The 14,957-nt window shown below is 38.4% G+C and overlaps 1 protein-coding gene across 9 annotated transcripts in view; it reads left to right on the forward strand.

Annotated features, from left to right (window-relative positions):
* LOC132399358 (E3 ubiquitin-protein ligase MGRN1-like) overlaps positions 1-14,957 on the forward strand; it is a 149,139-nt gene that overhangs the window by 92,654 nt on the left and 41,528 nt on the right. For all 9 annotated transcript variants that reach the window (XM_059979619.1, XM_059979618.1, XM_059979620.1 and 6 more), the window contains exons 8-10: positions 3,537-3,584; positions 10,478-10,546; positions 10,990-11,149. In XM_059979619.1, the coding sequence (XP_059835602.1) occupies positions 3,537-3,584; positions 10,478-10,546; positions 10,990-11,149 (277 nt within the window). The remainder of the gene's footprint in view (positions 1-3,536; positions 3,585-10,477; positions 10,547-10,989; positions 11,150-14,957) is intronic.

The raw sequence follows: 14,957 nt of genomic DNA on the forward strand, positions 1-14,957 counted from the left end.
GACAAACTGCTCTCAAACTGCTGATATGGCAGTAGTTCTTAAAAAAAAACTTTTCTTCCTCCCAAAAAACGAGGGAAAGGGGAACCAGTTTTAGAATAGATAGCTCTAGAGCTTGTTAGATGATCTTATTTTGAAAGATATTTTGCACAAAAAGAAAGGTATTTGTCAGTACTTACAGTATACTGTGCACAGACTTCTTTAAAAGTAAATTCTAGTCATTGTCTTCTTAGAAATGCACATCTTATATATGTTACTAGCATGTTTTGTTGTCAGCAAAGCCTTTTTTTTTCCTGTTATGTGAACTGAGGCTCCATCTGTGGTATGATGGATATTAAAAAATGGCATCATTTGAAAAATACAATCTATGAAACGTCCTGTATTCGAGCCAAAATCAGCAAAGTAAATAAATCGGTCGTCAATGCCATTTACTGATTATGTGCTTGGGTACCACATTTTAATTAAGTAACAACAGCATTTATATACCTCAGTAGATTTGAAGGAAACATGATATCCACATTATATGAATGCCAATATGTTAATCAAGCTTCTTCTTCCTCTATAATAAGCTCCTGATAACAGTAAGCATTTGGTCAGAATTAGCATTGGCATATGTTCTGAAATTTTGTGGCAGCAGTAGTTTGCAATATGTAAAATCTAAACTATAAAAAGAAGAGTGTGTGTTAAACAGTGCCATCAGAGAGGGGCAAAATAGTGAGATAATGTCCATGGGTTCATTGCCCATTCGGAGATCTGATGGTGGAAGGGAAAACATTTTTCCTAGATTGTTAAGTATGTGTCTTCAGACTCCTCTACCACCTCCTTGATGATGGCAGTGAGTAAATGAGCAACTTATTTCTCCAACCCTACCCCTACGATGGCAGCATGCTCAGATGCAGTGTATTCTATGGAGTCAACCAAAGGTGTTATTGTCTCGATTTAAAAGTAAGACCCTGCTGGACATTAAACACTACAGGTCTGTTCCATTGGGAAGAGTTGTTCATATGCAGGGAAACTGAAGGAGCTGGACGTGGTGTGGAACATGCTGCTGCCTGCAACAGGAGTCAATGCAAGAAGGGGATGTGCAGTCAAACAATGAATGATCATCTTTGTCACTTTTCTTGTGATCTCAAGACCTTGTTGGACATGGTAATGTGGAATGCTGCAGTGCGATTCACTGTTTTATTGGTGAACCGCTGGTGTGTTCGGCGGTAAATTTACCTGTTTCAGCAACCCAGAGAGAGGCGCCAGAGTCGGTGCACTCCACTGGAGTGCCAGAGGCGGTGGTGTAGCATCCATGCTGGAGTCGGTGCTGCTTCTAATGTTCACTCAGCAGAAGACGAGATGTATGTATCCGAGTGTAGACTGCTGCGAGATTCATGGACTCAGGGACATGGACTATATTTTTTTGTGTGACTGTATTTTACTATGCTCATATACGTGCTCTGTATGCTTCATGCTATGTGTGACTTTTGGTATATGTTTTACACCTTGGCCCTGGGGTAACTTTGTTTCATTTGGCTGTATTCATGCTTATTCTTGTATGCTGAATGACAATTAAACTTAAATTTGAACTTGGACTTGAGAAGAGGGCATGTTCTGGGTGATGGGGGTCCTTAATGATGGATGCTGCTTTTTGAAGGTGTCTTTGATGCTGGGGAGACTAGTGCTCTTGATGTAGCTTGCTGAGTTTACAATTTTTTGCAGTTTTTTTCCTGATTCTGTGCAGTGGCCCTCTCCCTTACCCCCCGTACCGGATGGTGATGCAACCAGTTGGAATACTGTCCATGGTACTTCTGTAGAAATGTATGGGTGTCTTTGGTGACAGTCCAATTCTCCTCAAACTCTCAATGAAAAATAGCCGCTGTCTTTGTAATTGTATCAACAGGTTGGGCCCAGGTTAGATCCTCAGAGATATAGACACCTTGAAGCTGCTCACCCTTTCCATCGCTGATCCCTCAATGAGGACTGTTGTTTGTTCCTTCACCTTCCCCTTCCTAACATCTACAATCAGTTCCTTGGACTTGCTTTCATTGAGTGCAAGGTTGTTGCTGTGACAGCACTCAACCAACTGATCTATCTTGGTCCTGTACACCTCCTCGTCACCATCAGAAATTCTGCCAACAACAGTTTTGACATCAGCAAATTTATAGATGGCATTTGAACTATGCATAGCCACATAATTGTGGGTGTAAGGAGAGTAAAGCATTGTGAACCCTTAAGATGCAAGTGTTTATTGTCAACAAGGAGGAGATGTTATTTCCAATCCACGCAGACTGTGGTCTCTTGGTGAGGAAGTCAAGGATCCAGTTGCAGAGGGAGGAGCAGAGAACAAGGTCTAGGAGCTTGTTGATTAGAACTGAGAGTGTGATTGTGTTGAACACTGAACTGTAGTTAATAAACAGCAGCCTAACATGGGTATTACTATTGACCAAATGATCCAGGGCCTGAGATCACATCCACTGCATGCCAATTGTGGTGATGAGTAAATCACAGCGAGTCCAGTTCCTTTTTTAGGCAGGAGTTAATTCTAGCCATGATGAATCTCTCAAAGTACTTCATCACAGTAGATGTGGGTGCCACTGGGCAATGGTCATTGAGGCAGCTCACCCTGCTCTTGGACACTGTTGCTTTTTGAAGCAGGTGGGAACCTCCAACTGCAGCAATGAGAGATTGAAGATGTCCTTGATCACTCCCGCCAGTTGGTTGGCACAGGTTTTCAGAGCCCTACCAGGTACACCATCAGTCTGATGCCTTGCAAGAGTTCACCTTCTTAAAACACGTGCTGACGTCGGCTTTCAAGACAGAGGTCACAAGGTCACCAGATACTGCAGGGATTTGCACAGTTGTAGTTATATTCACCCTTTTAAAATGGGCATAAAAGGTGTTGAGTTTATCTGGGAGTAAAGCATCACTGCCATTTATGATGTTAGATTTTGGTTTGTAGAAAGTTATAGCCTGTCAGAACTGATGTGCATCTGACTCCATCTCAAACCTCAATTGGAATTGTTTTTTTTTTTGCCTTAAAATAGCCTTCCGTACATTGTGGACAACTTGTATAGTTCTAGATCAATGGTCTTGAATGCAGTCTCCTGGTTCATCCATGGCTTTGGTGTGGTCACAATATCTCTTGACTCAAGGAAATATTTACCAACATCGACCGTGAATTTTATTAAAAGCTACTATCAAAAACTGTTTTGATGGAAGTCTATTTTACTGCCATTATGTTTTTGAAGAATGTGTATCATATTACAGAAACCATTACCTGATTAGAGTACAGCCAAGTGCTATACATATTTGTGCTGAGTTCCTACTGAATATGAATATTTCATCACTGTGGATTCACAGTACTAACTGTTCGTTGATATGATTTGAGAGAACAGTTTACCTCAGTGATTTAGTTCAGTGAGTAAGAATAACTAACTGTATTAAATGTATCCAAAACTATCCTTATTGTTCTTTATATCAAGAATTTTATTAACTAGTATTCAATTGGGAATTCTTCGAGCTTGTAGTTGACTTCTTCATTTATCTTGCAGCATGTTGATGGAAGCTTTTCTGTGAAGCCCTTAAAGCAAAAGCAGATTGTAAGTACTTTAAGCTTATGTATATCAGTATAGTAATAAACAAATTTATTCATTTATGCAGGAATTTTGTTCTAGGTTTGCAGTGGTCCTGCTCATTCACCTCCTTGCCCATCTCAGTATTTGGGCATTGTTGAGGTGAAAGTTGTTCTCATGATAACACCTTGTTACAGATCTCTGCTGTTGAAATTCCTTGTCATCATTCTTGTGTTCAGCTGAGGTGCTTAACCACTAAAGCATGAATAATTCTGTGAATATGTGTTCATTATTTTTATAAACACAGTCCATTCATAAAGCACAATTAATCCATTGCAAGTAAATCTGCATCAGAATTAGTCTTGTAAGCTAACGATAAATCATTTAGTGTGAACTTATGTGAAGTTAGGTTACTGTATTGAACTGTATTAGTATCTCTATATTATACTTTTGATTAGCCAATGCATCTAATTTGCTTCAATAGGCAAGTTTTAGATGCAATTATTAGATTATGATTTTTTAAAAAAATCCCACTTACTGGACTGACTTGACCATAATTTTGAGGTATGTGACAAATAAAAAGCAAATTGGTTGTACTCTGTTTTATCTCCTTTTGAATCATAGTATTAAATAATATCTAACAGACTTAATTTTCCCTTGTAAAATCTAATTGTTATGAAAACTGTATTTATTTTTAAAGTTGGTGACTTAATTCATCAAAGTATTATTATTTCCTCTTTGGAAGAAGTACCACAAAGTACTTGGATTTAGGTTTTATTTGAGAAATAGGTTAAACAGATGATATCATTTCCTCAAATGTATCTGAACAGCCAAGGTATGATTTGTCCTTTTCAGTGTATCAGAAAATTTTACTAAGTAGATGCTTTTAAGACTGTTACTTATTATTTTTAAAGAACACTAATCACCAACATTTTGAAAAAAATTATCCCGTGATATATTATCTCTTTATGTTGAACTTTAATTTTCTTTAAAAATAAATAATAATTAATATTTTAATTTTGTTTTGAATTATAGGAATAAAATGGCCACTTTCAAAAACAAACTAAATTACAATTCAGGGTTCTTTTAAGGGTTAAACTGCTTAAGCAATCAAAAATTTCAATTTAAAAATAAACCAAGATGCTCAGTCAACAGATAAAACATTTTATTATGTGACTTGACGGTGGAGGTGATGACAGAAACTATTTCTAGTTCAAGTACGTGTTGAGAAATGCTGCCACTATTGCCATTCATTTTCAAGGATGGGTGGTAACTTCTGTTATAGTCTAACACACACAGAATGCTGGAGGAATTCAGCAGGTCAGGCAGTGTCTGTGGAGATGAATAAGCAGTCGACAGTTCGAGCCAAGACCCTTCTGCTCTAAACTAGTGGCTTGGGGGGAGAAAAGTGAATTGAAATTGCATTTTTATTCCTTGTATTTTTATTTAGATAATCTGAATGTACATCATGATATTGCATGTTCATATGTACAATAGTTTTTATTAGCTTTTATGGAATACCCTCACACACAATTGTGTATTATCCCTTAATTGGTTTCTGAAGACCTTACTTCTGTAGTTGGAATGCGTAGTATTGTACTAAGTATGAATAAAAAACATGAACTCCATGTGAAACTTTGACCCATAAGTTGTGGAAAGAGGGGAAACCTGGACAATATCAAATTTTTAATTACAGGTTTGTGTGTACAATTGCTAAATGCTGAAATGCACGTTTGAAAAATGTTCTCCCAAGTGGGAGTGTGCTGTGTAACTTCAAGCACTTTGAATTGCACTTGTAATTCAATTAAGTAAGGAAAATTCACTGTCAATTATGATTTATTACAAGGTATATTAAAAATAAGTAACATGGAGCTGAGTTCACTTCGCTTTCCCTATCAAAATGTTCATGGTTATGGAAACTAAGATTAAACTTCAAATTCTTTGTCAAAATTATGTATTATAAGATATAAGCATTACTGAAGTCAGGGGAATAAAATATAATTGATTGCATTACTGGAGAATGTTATGATAATAGGGCAGTATGTTGGAGATCTTTAAGTATAAGGATTTGAATTTTAACTTGGAGATTTTGGCAATAAAGAAAGCATGGGGATAGAATCCATTCAGTGGAGGTATGGAGTTCTACTTTAAGGAGTTGGGTGCTGAAGAACTTGTGAACATTAAGACCGAAGGACATGGTTTTCCTGAGGCACCTCAAGAAATTCATTGTGAGCTGTTGCACAATGTAGAGTCTGCAACTAATTTAGTTCACGTGACTATCGCATAAGGATTCCCAAATATCTCTATAATTCTGACATACCTATCCTCCTCTGTATTATTTTGCATGAATTTGAAGAATGCAACATGTAGAATATCAAAAATATTGTGAAGATGTAATTTGACTACTCTAAATTATCTCTAAATAAAGGCATCTTCCTCGTGAAGAAGATTTTCCATTATTGCAACCAAATTAATTTCCGTTGTCAGTAGTCTCACTATAATAGAGAACTGTAACACCTTGTATACAATCATATTCGGCGTCCCTCATCAATACTGTCAGCAGTGTCCTTGGAGAAATGTGAGTGCTGGTGATGCTGGAGCTGGAGCCATGAAAAATGAAACTAACTTTTTAAAATCCACAACCTTTGGGGAAAATCTAGGGAACTACTTCTTGTTGGGCAGACATACCACATTTTCAACTCTTATGGATCCTGAAACAAATACACTGTTTATTCTGAAATACATGTAGGATCCACTATAATCAAGCTACAAGCTGAGGAATAATTTCATTACTGTATCAATGCAAATGTTAAAAGTGCTTAATAGTTTTAAGTACATCAAAATAACCGAAGAAGCTAATTCTGATGATTACATCTTTTTCTCACTCCACTCAATGTTTTTCAGCAGCAATGGAGTATGCAGAAATTGTTCTTAATCTGCATTGAGAATATAAACAAGTATATTTTTATAGTTTTAAATCCTTTTTATTAATAGTACAGAAGAATTCAAATTATTACTTTCAGGCAGCATGTGGCAAGTTTACAGTATTACGTTATCGTTTACAGTGCAAGACACTGCAAAAAGCTGAACTTTCAATAGTTACTGACACTTTACTAAGTTAGGACATAGTAAAATAATGCTATAAACATTAAATATTTTCAACAGATTACTGTTAACTTTTAAATTAAACTGCAGGTCAGTTTACATTAAGCCAGACAGGCTCATGTTTTACTCATTTATTCATTGTTCATTTGCTTTCCAAACAAGATCAGCTCCATCTTTTAAACACTTGAAAACTTGAAGTTAGATAAAACAGATTTTTGCAGAAAGATTTCAGCTGTAACAGGATTTGACTAAGACTTCACAGAATTCTTGTGAAATATTAAGTACCAAGTCCTGAATGGCAAATTGTAGTGTAGCTGTTCTATCCTGCCCACTTTAAACCCCGTCCCTTCCATCACACTGGATGTGTCCAAGATTTATGAAGCATTATGAAGGGAGAAGAAAAGGTAGTCCCTTGTACCTGTGCACCTGATTTTGACTGATATATGTTGCCCCTCTATTTATCTTTACAGTGTTCTTCAGTGCCCAGTTTGAAAACTTCATTTGTGTCTGCTGACTTTAATAAATGGCCCAACTCTCATTTTAAAAGTGATGTTTAAATTACCAGGGCATTGTAGACAAGTACTACTGAGAAAATTAAAATTGTGTGTGCTGTGATATTCTAGTTGCTCATATTTTATAAATCTAGCTTCAATGTAAGCTAATAAGATGAATGCCAAGAACTTCTGCGTGTCAGTTGATAATTTTTAGGTTGCTCTGACTTTTCAATACTGGAAATGAATAACTTGCTTCCATTCTGTGTTCAACTTATTATATTGTATCATATTGTGTGTGGTAAAGTGCTCTTAAGGCGAGTGTAACTTTTCTGCAAAGTCTTATGATAATTTTCCTGGGGACATAGCACTGGAAAATAACTTCAAAGCAATGTAAATTTCAGAAATTAGTTCTTCAATGAATTAAAGTGTCAAGTTGTAATATGGTGCTAGTTCTGATTACCGGAATTGCACAGAGAAAATTTGTGTGGGCCTGTCAATATGAACTTCATCAAAACTCTCAGCAGGATACTGAGCACACTCATCAGAAAAATGTTTTTACTATAAAAACAGAAACATAGTGTGATTCTGCCATCTGCTGTGAATACTTGCAAGTACTTCTGCACTTGAAAAACCAAATGAAAGTCCAGTCAGTACTAAGCCAATAATTCAGAATGACCAATGCTATGTTACAAGGCTTAAACTACTATCAACAGTAACTTAAAACAAAATCTAATATTGTATCTCTGGAACAAGATACGCCTCATTGTTGAGGTGAATGTTGTTTTTATTACATAGAAATTTTCTGGAATAAAGTTCTTGTTATGCTCAGCCAACTGGGCAGCATCTTTTTACTTCGAATAAACGTGGAAGAAGGCTATTCAGTCTGCTGTGTCCGTGCTGGCACTCAACAGAGCAATTCCATTCAATTCTACTTCCCTCTCACCTAATTTCCCTATAAACCTGCACCTTAATCTCTTTCACATGCCCACTTACCTATACGAAAGGAGTGGTTAATAGGAGTTAATGTTGAAGATTAACACGATCTTACTGAATTACGAAGCAGGCCCTTTCCTGTTTCTCATGTTGATGTGAAAGGGAAGCGGTTGAAAGGAAAGAGGCAATCTTTATGATATAGCTGAAGTCGAAATCTAGTTATCAAAGTCAATGTTAAGATTATAAATTATCAAAATGCTAAATAAGGAATTGCAGATCAATCTTGGAAAAAGTGTCGAACACTTGTGTTGAAAGAATGAATTGAAAGTATGGCAGAGAAGATTACTTCATGACAGCTGACTGGGGATGGCAATTCTACACAGAATTAAATTATTTGGGGAGCTGATCACTTGATACATACATCCTAATTAGAACTGAATAATTGACATTACTTTGTAAAGGAGCAAGGATACCTCAACACTTCTGAGCCAAACTTGCGTCTAAAAGCCCCCTTAAACTCAAACTGTGCTTCCAAATAAGCAAATTTTGAAAAGTAACTGCAAAACTTTGCCTTTTCAAAAATATGAAAGAAGAATTGCAGAATCTGGATCATTTGATTAACTGAAATCTGCAGAAATATCTCAGCATTTTTACTGTGTTACTTGCTTATACTGCACTGACTTGTGTTCATGTTTGCTGCTGCCATCATCTCTCCCCCACTCACACCCCTGCTCTTGCTTTCCCTTCCACCCTCTTGCATTCTTGCATCATAGGATGTTACAGCAGAAAGGCCATTTGGCCCATTAACCCCTGATTTAGCCCTAGCCTAATCATGGGACAATTTACAATGACTGATTAACCTACCAACATCTTTTGGACTGTTGGAGGAAACCTGAGCACCTGGAGGAAACCATACAAACTTCTCAGAGTTCGCACTGAACATAGGCCTTCACATGTAGATTTCTGGAAGCTGGGCCAAATAGCTGAGCTTGTTCTTTACAAAAACAAACACAAAACATATACCATGGGCGAATGTACAGACTCCTCACAGGCAGCGGCAGAAATCTTTCCTGTAGATGGGTGACCAGAACTGCGCACAATACTCCTAATTGGGCCTGATAGCATCTTATGCAATTTCAACATAACATTCCAAATGCTCAACTCATTGAGGAAAGACAATGTGCCGAAAGCTCTCTTTATGACCCATCTATCTTTGACACCACTTTTGAGGAATTATGGATCCATGGGAGTCAACTTTTAGATATTAATCTCATATTTGAATATAGTTGCTTCAGGCCTCAAATTTTAGAACTTGCTTGCTGAATCCACCTGCATCTTCTTTTCCTCCTCACTTAAGCTACATTGTAAAACCTACATTTTATCAAGCTATTGGTATTTTTTTGGGACTGTTTAATATTTTAAAGGCTTTATATAAATAAAGTACCTGTTGTTTAGCAGCAACATTGGCTTAGGACACATTATAGCACGCGTCGTATGCCCTAGCATTTTTCCGAGTTTTAGCAGTGCCCATCATTATAAATACCATTTGATCATTGATTTTTGAAAGCAATACTGGAGAAGGCTACATTCAGTTCATACTAGGAAGGAGCAGGGAATCACTTGGCTCAACATCCAGAAATCTGCATGTGAAGGGGTGTGTTCATGGTGTAAGCTCAATACCTGGCACTGAAGAGGCCAGATTGCTGGCTGGTGGCGTAGTGACATCAGCGGCGGACTGCGGAGCGAAGGCTCCCGAGTTCGAATCCAGCCGGCTCCCTTGCATGCTTTCCATCCATGCTGGGTTGGGCGACGAGCTAGCAACTCGGCCTCGTAAGAACAAGAAAGCCTGCTGAAAAACGCCATCACTTCAGTGTCCCAATGACTCCACTCACAGTTAAGGGCTTTCTTCTTCTTCTTCTTCTTCTTCTTCTTCAAATAGGCCAGATTTGACTGCTGATCGTTGTGTGATTCTGTTATTTAATATTGTTCCAGAGGGATGCCTTCGGGGCCCTTAGTTTACTTAATGATGCCGGATAAGGGCATGCTAATGTTACAGGATGAAACTTTGGCACTTAGTGAAACAGGGAAAATGACTGCTTTCTATTGATGCCCTGAGTGAACTTATGATGTCTTTTTCCACATGTGTTGTTTTTAACACTTACATATTTGATTATTGAATTCATCTCTGTTGATTACAACACTTATTTGATCTTAGTCTCGTGAGAATTAATTTATGGAGTTGATAAGTTTAGTATAATTTTGTTTAATAGATTTGAAATCACTAAGTTAAAATTCCTTCAACAAACTCATGGAATATTTTAGTTCTGGTATATGTTGGTCATGTTTCTGATTTTATCCCAAATACATGTATATTTGTCTCTCTTGCAGGTTGACCGAGTCAGTTATTTATTACAAGAAATATATGGTATTGAAAACAAGAATAACCAAGAAACAAAGGTACCATTTTCCTTGTTGTCAACAAATGACCTTGCTCTGCATTTTATAATTATGCTTTTCTGTGTATATTTTTTTAATTATAAAATTACATGCAGTTATTTTGTTCCAGCTAGTTTTTATTTAAAATTTAAGAATATGCACAATAGTCATGTTAATTCTGAAATAAATTGTTAGATTTTCCATGTAAAGTATAGAAAGTAATTTCTTAAGTTTAAATCATATTAGTGCAGAAGAAGAAAATATTTTAAGTATTAAACTTGCTAGTTTATATGTTTAGTTCTGGCAAAGCATTCATTTTATGTTTTAATGTATGCAATCAGGAAGAAGTCAGAGAATGATTTTATGCAGCAGAAAATACTTGGATACACGACAAAATATTTAGTTGTAAATCACTAAGAAAATAATGATTTGCATTGATTTATAAAATGTCTTTTTTTTTACAGCCTTCAGATGATGAGAATAGTGACAACAGCAATGAATGTGTTGTGTGCCTGTCTGATCTACGGGACACTTTAATCCTTCCTTGTAGACATCTGTGCTTATGCAGCACCTGTGCAGACACATTACGTTACCAGGCTAATAACTGTCCTATCTGCAGGCTACGTAAGTATTGGAACATCCTATCAATCAGAAAGTGTATTTAAAATTGAGCCTAGGAACTGGTGAAGGTCAGTGTTCAAGATTTTCAAAGAGCATGCATACTGTTTTTTTTTAAAATGTAAGTATTTTTGAAGCTAAATAAGAATCTTCTATGCAAGTTAGTGTTTAAAGGAAAACTTATGATTTTTAGGTTGCTATCTAGTGTAAATGAGATAATGCTTATATCTCCCCCTCTGTGTGGTTAAATAGTCTTATCAGTTGTTTTCATGAATAAATTTAGATAGAGCATTATTAGGTTACAATGACAATAGAGCATGGAACAGTGTAGCACAATATGTGTCCCTAACAGCAGTTGTGCTGAACTAACCAGGCAAATAGTTAAAGTAATTCATTCTCTGCATGTAATCCGTGTCCTTCCATTCTCTGCATATTCAATACAATATTGTGAAACTGTATATAGCATCCACAAAAGGTGGGGGTCTTTGCTCCATGATAAACTCTTAATGGTGTTTGGATGTAGCAGTCTTGTCCCCCCCACCCCCAAAATGGAGCATCTCAAGTCAAATTCAAGTTCAAGTTTAATTATCACTCAACCATACACAAATAACCCTGAATGCAGTCAAATGAAACAGCGTTCCTCTGGGACCAAGTTGCAAAATGTAGTACCCGCAGTCATGAAGCACTCATAGCACATATAAGATAGCAGTAAACATACAGTCACACAGACAAAAAAAATATAGCCCAGGACCCTAAGTGACATACCCCATAGATTGGTGGAGCATGAATGTTGTCGGCAAGAACAAGTCCACAGCAATCTGCATACAAACACAAGCATGCAATCCAGCTTGTCTTCTACCGAGTGAACACTGGAGGGCAGCATTGACAGGAGGGGCCTGCCAATGTAGCATTGATGCCATGCCACACCGCCTACAGCGTCTCCCTTCCTAGCTGCTGCAACAGGTGATACTGCAACACGAGGCTTAGTCCTCACCACACCGCTCCCCTACCACTAAACCAGTGAACTGGACTTGCAGAATACTACAGAACCTTGCAAATACATGACAAGTGTCACTGTTAGACTGTACACCACTTTTGCTCAGTAACTCCGACATCTTTCTGCAGCAGGCACCGTCCAGCTCCTCCTCTAACAAGCAACTCCCTGATGGGGTAGGCCTGCAATACTTGAAATTCTTAATGTCCAGCAGTGTCTAATGATTAGGTGTTGACCCTTCTACTTCCCAAAAGAGTTCTCCTTCTGTGATTCTGACCGCAGTTTATATATCACCAAAGGCCAATGTTAAGCAAGCACTAGAGGTATTGATTGTAGGAATTAGCAAACAAGAAACAGCCTACCCCGACGCCTTTCAAATCTTTGTTGATGACTTCAGTCAGGCTTGTTCACCTAATCATCATCAACATAACACCTGCAGCACAAGGGGTCCCAACATACTTGACCGCTATTATGCTACAATTAGGAATGCCTACCATTCCAACTTTAGAACTCATCAGAGGACCTGAACAAGTGCACCACGGTTGTCACGGTCTTTATAAAAATAGTTGTAGACAAGCATGTCCTCACTAAGTCATTCAGAGTCTTCCACAGCCAGATACCCTGGATGAACCAAGAGGTCCACAGTCAGTGGCATTCAGGTCTGGAGACCAAGTAAAATACAAGAGGTCCAGATACCTCACGTGTAAAGTGGCAATTCTGGACCAAACTTGAATCACTGAAGGATGCTCAATGGCTGTGGCAGGGCTTGATTGCCATCACCTCCTACAAAATGAAACCAAGTGACATAGGTGATAAACAAGGTTTCATTCTCAGATGAGCTCACGGCCTTTTATACTCACTTTGACAATCAAACGTGGAGGTACCTTCACGAAATCCCACAGACCCTGATGACTCTGTGATTTCAGTCTCTTGAGGCTGATGTGAGAAGATCCTTCAGGAAGGTGAACACAGAGACATCATCTAGCCCAGACTGGCAACTGTTCAAGAACTGAAGACTTGTGCTGATCCACTGGCTGGAGTGTTTATTGATATCTTTAACCTCTCGTTTCAGCATTCTGAGGTACCCACCTGCTTCAAGCAGACTTCAGTTATACTGGTACCTAAGAAGAACGTGGTAACCTGTCTCAGTGACTATCATCCAGTAGCACTTACATTCATTGTGATAAAGTTCTTTCAGAAGTTGGTGATGAAACATAACAACTCTTGCCTGAGGAGCAACTTGGATCCGTTTCAATTTGCCAACCATCACAATAGGTCAATAGCAGATGCCATTTCATTGGCTCTTCACACAGCCTTTCAACATCTGGACAGTGAAGATGTTCATTGACTACAGCTAAGTATTCAATACTATTGTCCCCTAAAAGCTAATCAGTAAGCTCCAAGACCAACTGGATCTTGGTTTTCCTCACTTGCAGACCCCGGTCAGTTCACATTGGCAAAAACATCTCCACAATCACCATCGGTGTACATGCACTACAAGGCTGTGTGCTTAGCCCCCTACTCTACTCACTTTATACTTATGACTGTGAGACTAAGCACAGATCCAATGCCATAGTTAAGTTTGCTGACAGCACCACTGCTGTTGGCCATATTAAAGGTGGTGATGATTCAGGATATAGAAGGAAGATTAAAAATCTGGCTGAGTAGTTTCGCAGTAACAACCTCTCACTCAATGTCAGCAAGACCAAGGAGCTGATTATTGACCACAGGACAAAGAAACCAGAGGTACATGAGTCTTCATTGGGGGATTAGAGATGGAGAGCATCAGCATCTTTTAAGTTCCATGTGCTGTCATTTCAGAGGATCGGTCCTGAGTCCAGCACATATAGTGAAGCTGGAACAGGCTACAAAAGCATTTCTAAAGACCTCAGTGTTCATCAGTTCAGAAATTGTCCACAGATGGGGAAACTCAGTACTATTGCTATTCTCCCTAGGAGTGAGCATCTTGCAAAGATCACACCAGGTGCAATGTTGAAGTAGGTGAAAAAGAACCCAAAGGTAACAGCAGAAGACCTGCAGAGATCTCCAGAACAGTCTCAAGTTGCAAACTCAGCCAGCTCCATCATGGGCACTAGCCACCCCGGCATAGAGGACTTCTTCAAAAGGCAATTCCTCAAAGAGGCAGCATCCATCATTAAGGACCTCCATCACCGAGGACATGCCTTCTTCTCATTGCTGTCATCAAGGAGGAGCTACAAGAGCCTGAAGACACACCGTCATTGTTTTAGGTATGGCTTTTTCCCCTCCATCATCGGATTTCTGAATGGACAATGAACCCATGAGCACTACCTCACTTTTTTTAATTTTGCTTTCTTTTTAATCACTAATTTGATTTGTTTAAATATTGTTGTTGAGTGCCATTGAATCGTTGTTGACTCATGGCAACCCTATGGATGTGTACTTGTCTTTAGGGTTTTTGTGGCAAGATACGGAAGTCAATTGTCAGGCGTTTCTTATGTGCAGTTACTGCTGCTGCCCATTTGGGAACTGGCCTTTTGGAACTCAGGACCATCTGCCACACACACACACACACACACACACACACACACACACACACACACACAGACACACACACACACACACACACACACACACACACACACACACACATACACACACACACACACACACACACACACACACACACACACACACACACACACCACCCCCACCTACCTACCAATTACATTAGATTCAACTTTATTGTCATTGTGCCGAGTACAGATACTAAGCCAAATGAAATGCAGTTAGCATCTAACCAGAAATGTTAAGAATACTGTTATTTACAAAATAACTGCG

Source organism: Hypanus sabinus, chromosome 9 (assembly GCF_030144855.1).
Source record: "Hypanus sabinus isolate sHypSab1 chromosome 9, sHypSab1.hap1, whole genome shotgun sequence".
Classification (NCBI taxonomy): domain Eukaryota; kingdom Metazoa; phylum Chordata; class Chondrichthyes; order Myliobatiformes; family Dasyatidae; genus Hypanus; species Hypanus sabinus.